Genomic DNA, 15,376 nt, shown 5'->3' with positions numbered 1-15,376 from the left:
TAGCCTACGTAGGCTAACGGTTCACGTGCACAGAGCGCTTTAGCATCATCTTGCTGAAATAAGCAAGACAAAAGGAGGCCACCTGAACGGGGCAGATGTGTATCATTGAGGAAACAACCAGGCCTTCACAGATGTTGGTGCTGGTGACACATGGAGGAGGATGCAAAGTTGACGAGTGTGGTCTTGCCCTCCACGCACAATCCTGTTGCTGACCCACACCTACCGACTCTGGGCCAACATAGATGTGTTTGCTGGGTTACTGTCGTAATACAAATGGAGGTTAAGAGACACAAAAGACACTTTGGAGACACTAGGTGTTGGAAAAAACATCAAATTTTATTTTGAAATGACCGGTCTTGTGCCCATTCTGTTTTATTTCAATTTCGCATGATTTTTTTTTCCTGTTCCAATGTTAAAAAAAAACAACAAAAAAAAAAAAACAAAAAACAAAACAAAACAAATGATCAAGTAAAACTTTCCAGAGAAAATAAAATTCATCTCAAAAGCAAGAAAAGTACAAAGAAATACAATCCTATTTTATCCTTTTTAGCAGGGGGGGGAAGGGAGGGTTGAACCTAAATAAAAACAGATGCTACAACCGAGACGTGGCTGCTCCTGGGTCGGGACGACGGGCTCAGACCCACATCCCGCCCACATGTAAAAGAAGACAGCCAATCACAGTGTAGTGTCCACAAGCTCCCATGATGACCCTCTCTCCATGGGAGACTAAGGCAGTCAAACACAGTAGGTTACAGTATGCATGGATACCTTTCAGTGGTAGATGATGAGATGAGACACCAGAAGAAAAGACCTCCATTTTTCACTATCCTCTGAGGTTGAGGCGAACAGGCGATAGCCGACTGCAACGGATGCTTACAGATCAATATATTAGTCATTCCTTTGTGCCTCTATAGCAAAATACAGGCCAAAGCCACGAACATGGTTGTTTGCCATCTCAGCTGACACGGATAAAGACAAACAGAAACTAGAGGGACAAGAAGGCTCCACAGCTCAGAGGAGGGTCAATTACAGTGAACTCTGAAGCTGTAATCCAAACACAGCTGTCTGGCTGGAGATGAAGAGGCAGTTAAATGTGCACTCAGCAGAAATGCTAAGCTTGCTCAAAACAAGCCGCCAACCATCACCGAGGATACTGTTGGGAAAATGGAGATCTCTTCCACCTGGAGGTACAGTGTATTAAGACTACGAGCATGCTCTGGTATCTAACACATGCCTGCAAGCGAGGGGTGTCTGCTGTGCTCTTATCGGTGAACAGTCTTAATAACATGAGCCGCTCTCAGGGCATCTTTGAAGTGAAGCCCTCCAGTTTTTCCACATTTTCCTCCTTCGCTTTCAGTCGGATGGCGCTGAAGCCGGACGACAGCTGAGACGAGGAGGAGCGCGAGATGATGACGCACAGCACAGTAGATAACCAACCATGAGCTGACTGGGGAGAGGGCAGGGTGTCAGAAAGGAGAGGACACCTGTAAGAGTGCTTATATGCTTGCTTTAAGTACACGTTTGTGGTGGTTAACCTGTATATTCTGTTATGCAGCTGCATTGGTTCCAGCTGTTTATCCTACAAATCGAGGACAGAAGCACCCTGATACAGATGTGGACACATCCAAAGAGGCTTTTCCTCAGTAAGCTGGTTCAGCTTCCTGTGACGGTCTACTTGTCACTAGTGCCCTCTCCATCCTGCCCTGCCCTCTCCCCGAGAGGTAGCAGCCCAGTCCCAACACTCCCCGCCCCCCCATTTAGACAACCCAAGCCCACCCCGCCACCCACAGCCGCTCCGCTCCGCTCCGCCCTGACCCGACCCTTCCAGTGGCACTTCTTTACTCGGCCTGGGCGTCGTAGTTGGCTCCGCCGGCCTTCTTCAACTCTGTGCGGATGTAGTCCTCATCCAGTTCCCGCGGGTCACTGATCATGAACTCCTTGGCAAAGTTCTGCACAGAGAGAAGAGAAGATCAGAGAAGACCAGCGATACCAGAATGCATCTACATGAGAACACTCAAAGCTAACAGGACTTTACTCGAGCATACTTTATGACCACATGTATACTTCTCTCTGCTCAGTCCAGCAGTTAATCCAAGAGACAACTTTCTTTAAAATCTTCTAAAAACATGAAGCTTCGATTGTGAAATTCTGCTACGATACTGGAGATGTCTAAAATAATTTTGGCGATAGCCCACATCATACATATGACCTGCTGACAATAATGAACACCATATCATCTGCTTAATTACAGGCGTGCATCCCTACGATAAGCAGCCTGTATTTAGATGCGCATTATGAGGATGCTTTCAATAAACTCCTTCACAGTTTAATACAAATTAAAAGGTAAACTGGAAATAGGGGGAAAAATTAAATTACATAATAAGTTAGTGACAAATTGATTGACATTTGCCCCTCCATGAAGATGTACTGAATGCATAAGCGGAGGGAAAGCAGCTGCTGTTAATCAAGTCTGAGACAGCATTTAAAGGAGGTTCTGGGGTGGAGGTGGGTTGCAAAGCAGCTTACAGCAGCTGCAGACAGGCTACCGGTGAGTTATCATCAGCTCCTGTGTAGGTGGGCGAAGCTACGCTTCATTTCTTGCAAGTGTCACCAACAACTTTAATTTAGGCACCGATATTATCTGTATTATTACAGCTAATACAGTCTTCTGCATCCAAAACCCGTCATGCAGCATGTTCCACTGCTGGAGCTCATCAGCACGAGGTAGTCACATGTTCTAGCAAGCCATATTATTTTTGAACCGAGGTGTTATTTCAACACTACTTTGTTGGTTTTAATCCTGTAATTCTTCACCTCCTCCGCAGTAATAACCACAACTGAATCGACTTCCTGTTTGCCAACGAACTGGCTGCTCGTCCTGAGCAACCTGCCGCGTTTTATCAGCTCAGCGTGAATTCAAAGCTAAAAACGTTTTGGCCACTCTGACGTTGTTAACACCAACATATAAGCCTCTTTGGTAATTTGGTAATTGGTAAATGCAGCCGCGCTCTTTAAGCTCATGTTGTGCTGTGTTGTTGTGCTGCAGGTGAGTGCAGCATTTCTAGTCCACTGGATTTCTTTGTTTTTTTTGTCACCATTGTCACGTTGAAACGGCCGTTTCTTAAGAACTCATGAATGCACGGATAGCTTTAACTACATTACTCTGATACTACAGAAATCTGATGGCAAGAGCTGAATTTCTTCTGTGGTTTATAAAAGTTTATGCAGACTTCATTTATTTTTGCATATCCCTTACAGACCGTATCCTGTAACCTCATCGTTTGTCTTTGTTGTGTGTCATTTTCCTGATTTTACTGTCATCACTTGGTTTTCAACATCATTTCATTTGCATGGACTGACTGTCATCCTGCTCTGGTGGGAGGTTTCCCCACAGAAGTGATCTTTAACCCCAATGACACAAGCCGAATAAAGGTTACATTGAAAAACAGTCAGAGACTAGAGATGGACCGATCCGATATTACGTATCGCACCGATACTGACTTAAATTACTGGATCGGATATCGGAGAGAAATAAAAAAATGTAATCCGATCCGAAGTATCACAAAATGACCTCACAAAACGCGCTACTTGCCGTAACCCAGCTCGGCGCATCGGGGCAGTATGTGTCACGTGATAGAGCGGCTGTTGTCTGCGACACCTGTGTGGTCTGTTGAAGCATTTGGAGCCTCGCTACATGCTTCCTAACCGCAGCATTTCATCTCGGCGAAAACTATCCCAGAGAAGTAAAGCAAGTGTGTAAGTTCATCCCTGAATGTTTGCAGAGTATTTCCATGTTAAGCTTAACAACTGATATATTGAGCCACAGCTGGACTGGCCATCGGAGTTCCATACTGAGGTGAAAAGGAAGCGATTTGTCCCGGACTTCAGCTAGAATTAAAAAATAGACAAAGCTGGAGTTATTCTGTCTTTGCTGCGCAGTTGCATCTACTTCTCTCATTCACTCCCCCTCCCTCTCCCGTTATTACTTCAAACATGAAACTGATCAATGATCAACTGATCGGTTTTTCTGCCGCAAATCCGTCTTTTTTGTTTATCGCCCACTTTGCGCTAGAAAGAGGAGACCAGCGGATAAACAACAGCAGCACGTTTAAAAGTGATCAGCTGTTGTTAGAATGTATTTAATATTAATTTCTAGTATCAGCTGATGTTTGCTGGAGCCACAGCTGTAAAGCTGCTGGTCATGATGTTGGTTTGGATATCTGGTGAGAGGGAAACATGAAGATGAAACCAGGAGATGTCCTTACTGAATCATTAGAGCTGAACAGGTGATGGAGAAACAGGTTTACCTTTTAGGTGACATGAATGAGTTGAAGGGAAGTTATGAACTGTTTCTGAGAGACAAATAACACCAGGATCCTTTTCTAAGCAGCTGACAGCTGGTAACTGTGCAGGGGCGGGTCTAGCAAAGTTTTGTCGGGGGCCAGGTTGGGCATTAACAGGGAAAGGGGGGCACAAAGAAACACTTTTCTTTGTTATGTCATTTAACAACTTTGAATAAATAATTATCTGAATCTTACAACAAAAGTGGTCATCCGATTAAATGTATAGAAATCCATTATTGTAGATAGTAACTAATAAGTCTAATATACACCCAGGTAAGCTATAGTACTTTTTCCTTTGGTACCATCTGTGCAGTCTGCAATTCTGTTGAAGAAAGATGTTGAATCTATTTAAATATTGTAGAAAAATAATTGATTTCTGTGCATTTGTTTTACACATGCATTAAATTAAAGTTGATTACATCGATTAAGGGCGGGGGGTGGTTCCCTAATATTTTTGCTGGGAGTTGGCAACCCTATTAGTGAGGTAGGTAAGTACTCTTTAAAATACCAGAATAGGGAGGATGGTGTAGGTTTAAATTTATTAGAGTGATCAGTGTTGCTGAACTATGAAATGTTTTGGGTGCAGTGTATTTTTTGCATACAGGTATAACAGAATAGCTTCAGTCTCCTGTTTTTTTAAAACTTGAGTATGAACTTATACAAAATGCAGCAAGATATTTACAAAAAACAGTTTTATTGATTACAAAATGCGCTGTATCGGATTCATATCGATAGCGGCAGATATCCAAATTTATGATATCGGAATCGGACATTAAAAAGTGATATCGTGCCGTCTCTATCAGAAACCAAACCTCCACATGTACCGTTAATTATGTCCAAAGGTCACTTGCTAGGCTTCACCACCGCTAACTCGAGCTAAATGCAAGAACTTTATTAGTCTGATACTAATTAAATGGTCATTAGCGGGCATCCAAGGTTTTCACGTTGCAGCCGTATGTCATGTTTGATAGTCTCACCTAACAACAGTGTTAATTTTGTTGACCAATAATTCATCATAGGACCCAACAGGGCACACTTTCTTCTGACACAGCTAAATAAATCTTATGCATGAGGACAAAAACTATAATGACAAGTACTGACACTTTGTCAATGATTCAAATATAAATCAAAGCTAATTAAGTTAATTAGCTTAAGTAAGTTAGCACCCATCTTCCCCGTTTCTCCTGACAACACAACAAAATGTCAACACATGGGAGGAAGAGATGTGTGGACAAGCAAAATAAGACAATCTGTAAACTGTGACCTTTGTAAACTCTCACCGTACATAATAAACTTTTACACCTTTTTTTTTTTTTTTGAGCTGAATCAACTTTAGACTTGGACGACTGCAGTCTCATGCCATTTAGACCAGCGGTCTCCAACCTTTTTTGCGCCACGGACCGATTTATGCCCGACAATATTTTCACAGACCAGCCTTTAAGGTGTTGCGGATAAATACAACAAAATAAAACCAGTACCGGTACCGAAAAAAAGAAGATTTATTCATAACACACGTGAAAAGACCCAGGGACACCGAGTTAACGATAAAAATGATAACAAAATAACGCTGAAAACCGATAAAAACCCTGAAAACCAGACATTTCACACCTGAGCCTCAACTCTCGCGGCCCGGTACCAAACGACTCACGGACCGGTACCGGTCCCAGGCCCGGGGGTTGGGGGCCGCTGATTTAGTCAACTGAAGCAAAGAGACTTCAGTTGTCTACATTATGACTGAAACTAAAATCTAAATATCTGTCAAAACGGACACTGGCTGATAAACTGTGGGGCGCTGACCGATGGGTGACCTCAGAGTGCCTGTGTCCACCTTTAAATATGGCCTCAGAAATACAAAGAGTCCATAACACATTTATCCTTCCGTTGTTTTTGTTCTGAATCCAGTGTCGTGCGAATGCAAAGCCACCAGTTTCCCCAAAGGAACCATTACTTTAATTGCTACTTTCTCCAGTCACTGACCTGCACAATGTCTTTGACCAGCGTCTTGTCCGTGCTGATCTTTGCACGCTGCAGCCCGCTGATGCTTTCCCCGATCCAGGTGATGAGGGTGAACTTGGCTCGTTTGCTCATGGCATCTCCCGTCGTGATCCGGAGGAAGCCAAACAGACGAGCGTCGTCTGAGGGAAGACGGGAATGCACGAGTCAAGACAGATTAAAGCCGAACACATCGACTAACCAATCAGTGAGGAAGAAAGGATGGCACCAGATGGAGTTATAAAAAACACTATCAAAGAAATACAACACATTAAGCATTAATTGTCTTTAGATTTTGGGCTGTTGTCATGCGGACATAACTTATTGCTATTTTCATATTTGCAAACACATCGCTGGATATTTATTTATGCAACCCAATGCTATCCACTAAGTTTTATTAGTCTATTCAGAACTGGCCACCATCGATCAGTTAAAACTGTAACTGTAGAGTTTGTGCTTTGATCACCAGTTTTACATTTTAAGTGTTGCTGTGCAGAGTTGTGTGCTTTTGTCCCAGTGGCACAGTCCCAGCACTCCAAACCAGAGGGACGCTTTGTGAGAGCGCGTCTGTGCAGCCGGGGAGTATTCAGGTCAGTAGACTAGATGAGTAAAATCGTTTGTGAGCCCTGCGGTTGTGTCGCAAACCTCCCAGTGACCACGCCCGTCACTGTCACGGTGGTCCACTGCAATCTGAGAATAACGCCCGAATACAAACAAGTGCGCCGACATGAACGAACAAACATTTCTGCTGCTTCTTTTGTCCGACTCGCGCCGCCTCGGGATCCTGGGTTTCCACTCAGATGCAGCTTTCCACCAAATCTTAAGAAAATCCTGAATGTGCTCTTCATCTGCTAACTCAAAATTCTGAGTAGAGATTAAGGAACGGTCACTTAATTTGAATAGATGGATGAATAATTTCAGCCATGCACCAATTCAGAATTTCTGTACTAAGAATAAAGATCAAGTATAAATGTTGGTGGTTAAAATCTTAACGAAATTGGTTAATTCAATCAAAAACCACCTATCAGAGCGTAATCTCTCTTGATAAACAGACACCGTAACTGCATGGAAGCTTAGTGATTTAAATACAAAGTTAAACCTATTTAAACTCTGAAGACACCAACTGAGAATGACTGCTAGGACTCATTGTTACCTACAAAATGATTGCAGACAGCTGATGGACAGAGACCAGTGATATAGCTACATGATCTGTAATTTTCACAGGAACTTCTCTGTCCTGGTTTATAAATCACAAGCATCTGAAGACTTCTACAAATATCGTTTTTGGAGATGCTTCCTTTGCTTTTTGGCAGAAGGTGGCCTTCTCTGTTCTTACCACAAAAAATAGCAAAACCTAAATATGGAGAAGACTAGTGTTTTTCCTTTGCAAATCTGCATGCTGTAGACCAGAGGTGGGGAACTCCAGGCCTCGAGGGCCGGTGTCCTGCAGGTTTTAGATCTCACCCTGGGTCAACACACCTGAATCAAATGATTAGTTCGTTACCAGGCCTCTGGAGAAGGTCAGGACAAATTGAAGAGGTAATAAAGCCATTTAAACCAGCTGTGATGGATCAAGGACACATCTAAAAGCTGCAGGACACCAGCCCTCGAGGCCTGGAGTTCCCCACCCCTGTTGTAGCTGTGGGACCCACATCTACATGTTGTAGGCGTGTGCAGTCAAAAGGGGACAGCATCGAAAAAAAAATGTGGAAGAACCACTAATGACGACTAATCTTCTTTGTTCTCCATGCTAGTGGCTAAACTAAAGCATTCAGAAAGTATTAACAACTTGTTAGTAGTGAAACGTGTCTTTACGTGCTTAAAGAAAAAGAAAAAAAAAGCCTCTCTTCCTCTTTGTGGGGAACTAAATAGTCTTCGTTTGCTGTTCAAAGCAACTTTTCAAACCAATCAGCACCACAGCATCGTCACCGTCAGCTGACCTGCTGTTTGCTTTTTAGAAATAACTGCACACCAAGCGCGTCTGTGCAGCAACTGCTTTGGTTGAATTCCCACAATGCCTCTCTAAGGCCCAAAGAGCCACAAGCGAACAACAATGCAGAAGCATAAATCCAGCATACCACTCTGCTGGAGCCTTGTTTGGTCTAAGAAGTCAGAAAACGTGGAAAGGACTTATATTTGAATTTTAAGGAAAGTGCAGATGCCTTATCACGCCTGCAGGATGTCAACACATTGTCCAATAAACACACTCCTGCCCGCCATGCCTTCAGGTGCTCCACAGATTACTCATTACCATCTTCCAGATGTTGTTCTCTGTGGGCTGCAGGGCAAAGAGCCATTTCATTTTGGGAATAACTGCACTGCAAACATACAGACTCAGCTGCAAACCAAATAAAGGCTGAATGAATACCTCTAATGTTCAAAGACTTATGGAAGCATTCGATACACAAATCTCAGATTATGGCACAAATACAGCCAAAATATTTCAGTGTCACATTAAAAGCTCCACCAGGCAGCATTTAGATGCAACACGGCCCTGAAGCATCAACAGCACCGTCCCTCCACCCGGGTCTGAGTGCCGCTGGCTGCAGGGAGGGTTTGGCTCGGGCTCCTCGCCTTTCACTACAAGTTGTTTTAACGTCACCCCTTTCTGTGACGACCGGGCACCGCATCTGTACATGTGCCAGAAAAGTAAAGGTCCCTAATATTTCACAGTGCCTTTGAATTCCACATCCTCAAATTTCACTTTAATTTCATCATTTCCTGTGGGATCAATAAAGTTTTCTGATTCTTTCAACTTCCTGTTATTGCAGCTCTGCCAACTTTCCACTCTCCACCTGTGATCTATTGGTTTGGAAATGTCACCAGTGGAGTGGAGTATCGGATGCCAACAGCTTTATAAAAAAGTCTGTCATCAGGAAAAAAGCTAAACTCTATTTTCTATTCGAATGAAAAGTTTAAAATGGGTCATTAAAAGTCCTGACGTACACCTCGGTTCTCTGAAAGAAGTTGGAGAGTAAAAAGCTGCACTGATATATTGGCTGAATGTCAGACATGTTGGCTGATATCAACAAATTCACACGTGGTGCTTATAACGGCCTGTGTGAAGTTATTGTGACAAAGAGCTGAAAGGTCATTCTTCACTTCCTTGTACTGCTGGGATGCACCATTCCTTTATTTAGGATACGGTTATTTTAACCCACGTGCTGGGAAACTGTAACTGCACTTGAATGTGATTATGTCCTTTTCCATATTTATTGCTATATTTTGCTACCTTATATATAAAAGAATGATTTCCAGTGAAGGACATAGTTTAGGGTTAACACTGGTGCCTGATCAGTATTCTGTATCGACCCAAAGCCACAGTACAGACATGTGAATCCAATCCAAGTGGAAAAGGTTGTTTATGTGCATTCTGATGTATTCAATCAACTATTTGGAAAAAACACAACATTAAGCGATTTTATCTTAGGTTTATTAAGTTGTGATGTCCTGACGAGGAAGCATTTCAGCAGGAAATTCAGTGGCTTTGGTTTGAAGATGTAAACTGGCTTATTTTAAGTCTCTGCTGCGTTAAAGTCTTCACAGTGAAACGTCTTATCTTTACATTGGAGCAGCTGATACAGGCTGTCAGGACAGGACCAGCCACTATAAACAGTCTTATCAGCCACAGAGGACATCCCTCGTGTCAACACCTCACTGCACAAGCAGTCACCTGACTCAGACATGTCTGTGAATCAATCTCTGTCACATCCAAATATTGCTATATGCGATTAATGAACTCTTTGTCATGGCTCTCATCATTGTTTGAGCCACCAGAGAGAAAACCAGTACAGACAAATCCTCACCCGACCTGGCGCTGAACCACACCCTCCCACTTCCTCCGTCTGCCTTTCTCTTCCTGGTTTATCTTTCCTTTAAAGCCATGCTGACTCTGCAGACAAATCTGCACTGAAACTACAACACGATGAGGATGCAGAACAGCGACCTGTCGGCACAGAGGTTGTTCTGCATTAAGTGCCTTCATTTCAGCAGTTGTCGGGCGACACCCTGCCTTCCCGAGCACACCCACCCGTCCCCTCTGAAAGCAACCAAAGCCGTCTCCTGTGGACGGTGTCAGGTGGATCAGGCAAGGAGTGGTGTTACCAGCATGTCGACTGTGTCCAAATTTGGTGTTTTTAATCTACGCTAACAGCGAGGCCTGAGGGCGGTGAGGTCAAGGCAGCTGGATTCCTCCTAATGAGCTCACACCACCTTTTATAATTAGCACTTTAAGCTATTTGTACACAACTGATTAAAAAGATCAGACCTCAGGTTTGGAAATTGCTAAAAACGTACAGATGTGCATCTTCGTTTATTTCCAGAAGAAACGTGGCAGCATGTGGGGTAGGGCATCAAAGGGCCATCACAGAGAGAAAGCAGCATTCATACCCACATCCACACTCACCAGTTAACTTCACATTCATGCCTACAGACTGTGGGAGGAAGCTGCAAGCTCGTGCTTAGCGACAGATTTGAACCCACAGCCTTCTCGTAAAGAGGCGACACCGCTGCACCGCCGTGACACAGGTGGAAATATATAAATAAATAGAATTCTTTATTTTAGTTTTAAAACAGCAATCCATAAAAATCCATAGACGGATCAAAGGTCCAGAAAACTACAGGGAAATTCTGATTCGTCCCCTGGGGGCTATGAATGTCTGCACTAGACCTTTTTCCGAGTTGAGTCAGCAGGTCTTCAAATATTTTAGGGCTATGTAAAAGTGTTGGCTAGCTGGAGGTGTTACAGTAAAATCTGGACATTAAACCCAGTAAAATGTATCCTCTGAACTATGTTTTATGGGAATGCATCCAATATTTAAACAATTTATGCCTGGGCACAGATCACCCTGTGCTTATAATTCATCCTGAGGGGAACCTGACAAGTCTGAACCATATTTCATGGAAGTTCACCTAACAAGCTGGTTAGGATTCATCTTCTGAAAACAAGAACCACCTGAATTTAACTGCACAGTAACGCACAGAAAGATGAAAAGTCGATACATCTCTGAATCATCCATCGTCTGGTGGTTATATGGGCATTCATTTTGGCTTACAGGTGATTGTTTTTAAAATATACATTTGGACGACTTAAAAAGTGAAAGTCTCCTTTACAACATGGTGAAGAGTTTACTCAATAATATATACCTCTAAATAAATAAGTCATTGATTGCAGTTACATTTTCTTAGAAGAAACTAGGATTAAAAAGTCTTAAACTACATTAAAAAAATGAGGAACCAGATCTTGGTGAAACAATACCCCAGCATGCAGCATCTTCTTTTTTCACTTCCTGCTGCAGTACAAGTTTAAGATCAATATTCTACAAGAGTTGATCTGAACTCACTAAACTCAAGTCTGCGGCAGCTCCTCCCACGCACACACGCACGCACGCACGCACGCACGCACGCACGCAGAGGGGTTTTTTCTGCAGGTTACAACTTCACTGCTAAATAAGGCAAACGAGCCCACAGAGGGAGATGTGCGTGTCATCACTGAACAGGAACTAATAGCGAACGCAGCAGCTGAGCGGTTACATGTAAAGCACTGTTGTAAAGGAGTGATTTCAACATAGGAATGTGAGCTCTAGACATCAGGAAGTAGAGAGACACAGGAGGCCCTGAAGCTTTAAAGAGCTTGCATTAGCAGTTGCCACACCCATCATCTGAGCAGATGCTTCGCTCTCTCTAAAGGGGAACCGGAGTGAGATGGGTTTTTTGAAATCTATACATAAAAGGTTTGCGCACTGGAAGTCATTACACCACAGCGGCCGATGGGTGCTTTGGAGGCTCTCTTGTTAGAGGCAGGTGAAATATTAATGAACATCAGCTCGTTGAAGGAGTAAAACTAAAAGTTAACATATTTCCATTGTAGTTTGCACCAATAGACAAATGTAGGCCGCCCTGTAGTAAAAAAAACTTGAGATATTGTGAACCAGATTATGCAACACAATGAATACACAGCTAAGTGCTCTGACAGCCTCGTCACAGGCTCAAGGCTCATTGGGTGATGGAGCACAGAGTCTTAAAAGATTAGTGTCCCGCCAAGTCAAGCTGCCTGATATATAGGCTGTTTTACAGAATCTACAGCAGCCAGCTACACAGCCACAGCCCTGCGTTTAAAACTGATCCAGTCTTACCTGTGCACAGCATCTTGAAGTCCTCATAGTCAGTCCCTTGTCCTCCAGGCACGATGATGTTGTTCTCATATTTAAACACAGCCCTGGAAGGACCACAGTGGGTTAATTACTGTTGGATCACATGAGTTTGCATAATGCACACACGCGCGCGCGCGCACGCACGCACACACACACACACACACACACACACACACACACACACACACACACACACACCATTGCAGAAAAATGCCTGAGACGCCCATGCAAGGTGGCAGCTGTGTATCAGCCATCTGCAAGTGTCACCACTATAACATTTTCCCCATTGAATACAGGACAAAGGAAATTACTTCTGCCCCGCCGGGCCTGATAACAGTGCGCCGTGTGACCGCTGAACAGTCAGAATACAGATCAGCCACATCCGAGGGACAGGACAGCGAACGCTGCGTGTATTTTGGCCAGTTTTTCTAAAGAAACAGTCCGCAATGTGCCGTTCTGGCGCGTTTTCGCAATGAGCAGGCGTAACTGCATAGGAACATAGGGTAATTTAAAGTTCTGGTGCAGAAATGCACAAGTAAACGCCACCAAACATACAGCTGATTACATTTTATTGGCCTTTATTAGTTAGTGTGCTATTCGGCATGTATCCGCTTATTCAAACGACGCTTATTTAAACACAATTTCAACTTTTTCAAAAGCAAGTCCGTCTCTTCATGTTGCGCTCTTCCTCATTGAAAAGACGGAACAGTGGGCGGTAACAGACAGAGAGAAATAAATTTTTAACTAACACCACATCAAATAAATACTCTATTTGGTGTTTTAATGGTAGCCGAAGTGGATAACTGCTAGAATACCACCAGACAGATGCAGGGTTATGCACGCGTGTCATTCATTTTCGGTAATTTTAGCGTTAATATAAAACAGTCACAATCTTCAATGGAGTATGGGTTAGTAACCGTGCCCGCACACTCACCAATTGATGTCAGTGTTATCGTCCCTCACTTGGTTGTAAGCCTCTCTGCAAGCCTCTTTATCGATCTGGGTTGCCATTTTTCGGATTGAGAAGTGTTAGGCAGGCAAAATGAGCGTTGAATGGGTCCGAACCAGGGAGGGCCAGCTACACGGTACTAAAGCGGCTAACTTGCACAGTGGATGCTACACATCAGACCTAGAACCGATAGCGTTTCACGGCGGGCTTCAGTCGGAAATCACGACCACTGCACTGGAACAATCAAGCCGGTCAGACTCAGCGGGAAAAGACGGCTGTTCTTCTAGCAGCTCGGTTCATTTCCTGTATGTTACCACTTTATGGGCGTGGGTGATGTTAGTCAATCAGGTTGCCAGCAGACAGACAGAGAAGCTCCCCCAGACGCTGCGTTCACCTCCTCCTGGTCAATGAGCATTTAGCAAAAGAAGCGCTGTCAAGGCAACGGCGACAGGCAGCGACACTTTCCGGCAGGGATTTTCTAAACAAAATCAAAAGCAGCAAGTTCTCAAAAGTGACTTGAAACCAAATTTAGCCATTTTACATTCTGCATTACCATGAAATGTTATTATTATAAATAATAATATTATTATAGGTTTCTATTAGTAATCACTACAGGTAAAACGTCCTTTTTTGCGGACAAGAGATTTTCTTTGAATTTCTTTGAATTAACAGAAACTTTCTGTTTCTATAATTCTGTATATTTCAGGATCACGTGGGCAGTAATCCTGGTTCTGAGCCTGGTTGTGCTGAAGATTTCTTCCTGTTAGTAAGGGAATAAATAAATATGAATTCTCTTTCTCTCATTCTAATATTACACATTATATATCTTTTAGCGATTTGATTCCAGATTGACATTTCTTATTTAATTGCTCTTACAGTGAATGATTATTTTTATTGGCTCTGTTTATCAATACTGACAGCCAAAGTTCTGTCAGAAACATGAAAAAAGTAAAAGTGTATCAAAAATGATTCAGCAGAATAAAAATAACTTTCACAAAGGAAAAGGTGTAAAAATTGAAGCAATACATATGCCATATGTTATACAATAACATGAGAATGAGCGCAATTGTTTTGCTTTTTTTTGGCATTTGCTCATTTTTATTTTAATTAGATACTTTTATTCTTAAGTTAAAACGATCAACTTCCGGTCTTTCTTTTACCTACTAGCGCAACTTTACACAGCAGAGTGCAGATGAATTAATTTGAGGAACAGGTACTAGTCTGACACAAAGCCATTGGTCATTACACTCACATAAACTACACCGTAAACCCACGAGGTGGGCTTAAAACATCCACTGATCAAATAGGCTAGCTAGAGGTCAAAGGTCATCTCCCTCCTCTTTGACACTGGCATAAGCCCAACTGAGCTGTACCTCCTGGTTTGTTTGTGCCTGCATCATCCTGCCACCTGCTGGTCGACCTGCTGTCGGTCACAAGCTTTCATCAATCTTTCCTGCAAACTTAGACTCAGTGGTCCGCAATAACCACACAAATAACTATGTTAGACTGCAGGAGGGGGGCTGGTTATGTCTTCTGTCTCTCCAGCCTCATCTCCATCTGTCTGCCTCACAGTCTGCACCTGCTGTTACATGCAGGCTGCAGAGAGAGAGAGAGAGGATGTTCTCTCCTTATTAAACATCCTAAATATGAATATGACAGCTTGATAAATGTTGTGTCCTTACTTTAATCACAGAAAGGCCGTGCTTGTGGGGCCTTCTGACAGAACTGCTTCCTTCCATTTTTTCCACTGCAAAAGAAACTGTATTTAAAGTCCTCTGTTCTCAGAGCAGCCTTTCGACTAAGGAGCTGTCCAAACAAAATGGTGCTTTGTTCATAACTTTTGTCTTTTTTTAGCCTTAACTTCAAAACATCACAGTTCGGAGAGTTTTCTTAGATTCGCATTTCACTACAGAAGCTACTTTTTGCACCAGAAACACTGA

At 43.0% G+C, this 15,376-nt stretch overlaps 1 protein-coding gene across 1 annotated transcript; it reads right to left on the bottom strand.

Annotated features, from left to right (window-relative positions):
* Positions 1-427: 427 nt before the first annotated feature.
* On the bottom strand, positions 428-13,854 carry cotl1 (coactosin-like F-actin binding protein 1). Its single transcript, XM_080870407.1, has 4 exons — positions 13,422-13,854; positions 12,470-12,552; positions 6,321-6,478; positions 428-1,949 (listed from the first exon to the last, which is right to left on the bottom strand). The coding sequence occupies exons 1-4, from the start codon at positions 13,496-13,498 to the stop codon at positions 1,839-1,841; spliced, it is 429 nt and encodes a 142-aa protein (XP_080726533.1). The 5' UTR covers positions 13,499-13,854; the 3' UTR covers positions 428-1,838.
* Between the last annotated feature and the right edge of the window lie 1,522 nt (positions 13,855-15,376).

This window comes from Rhamphochromis sp. 'chilingali' (assembly GCF_963969265.1).
Source record: "Rhamphochromis sp. 'chilingali' genome assembly, chromosome: 2".
Classification (NCBI taxonomy): Eukaryota; Metazoa; Chordata; class Actinopteri; order Cichliformes; family Cichlidae; genus Rhamphochromis; species Rhamphochromis sp. 'chilingali'.
This window is presented reverse-complemented; position numbering and strand designations above follow the sequence as displayed.

Bases quoted from the DNA above. Each gene is read 5' to 3' on its own strand.
- cotl1 (XM_080870407.1), bottom strand. From the start codon at position 13,498: ATGGCAACCCAGATCGATAAAGAGGCTTGCAGAGAGGCTTACAACCAA. The intron at 12,553-13,421 runs GTGAGTGTGCGG...TGGTCCTTCCAG, and splicing joins GATAACACTGACATCAATTG to GGCTGTGTTTAAATATGAGA. The intron at 1,950-6,320 runs GTCAGTGACTGG...CTCTCTGTGCAG, and splicing joins TGGTCAAAGACATTGTGCAG to AACTTTGCCAAGGAGTTCAT.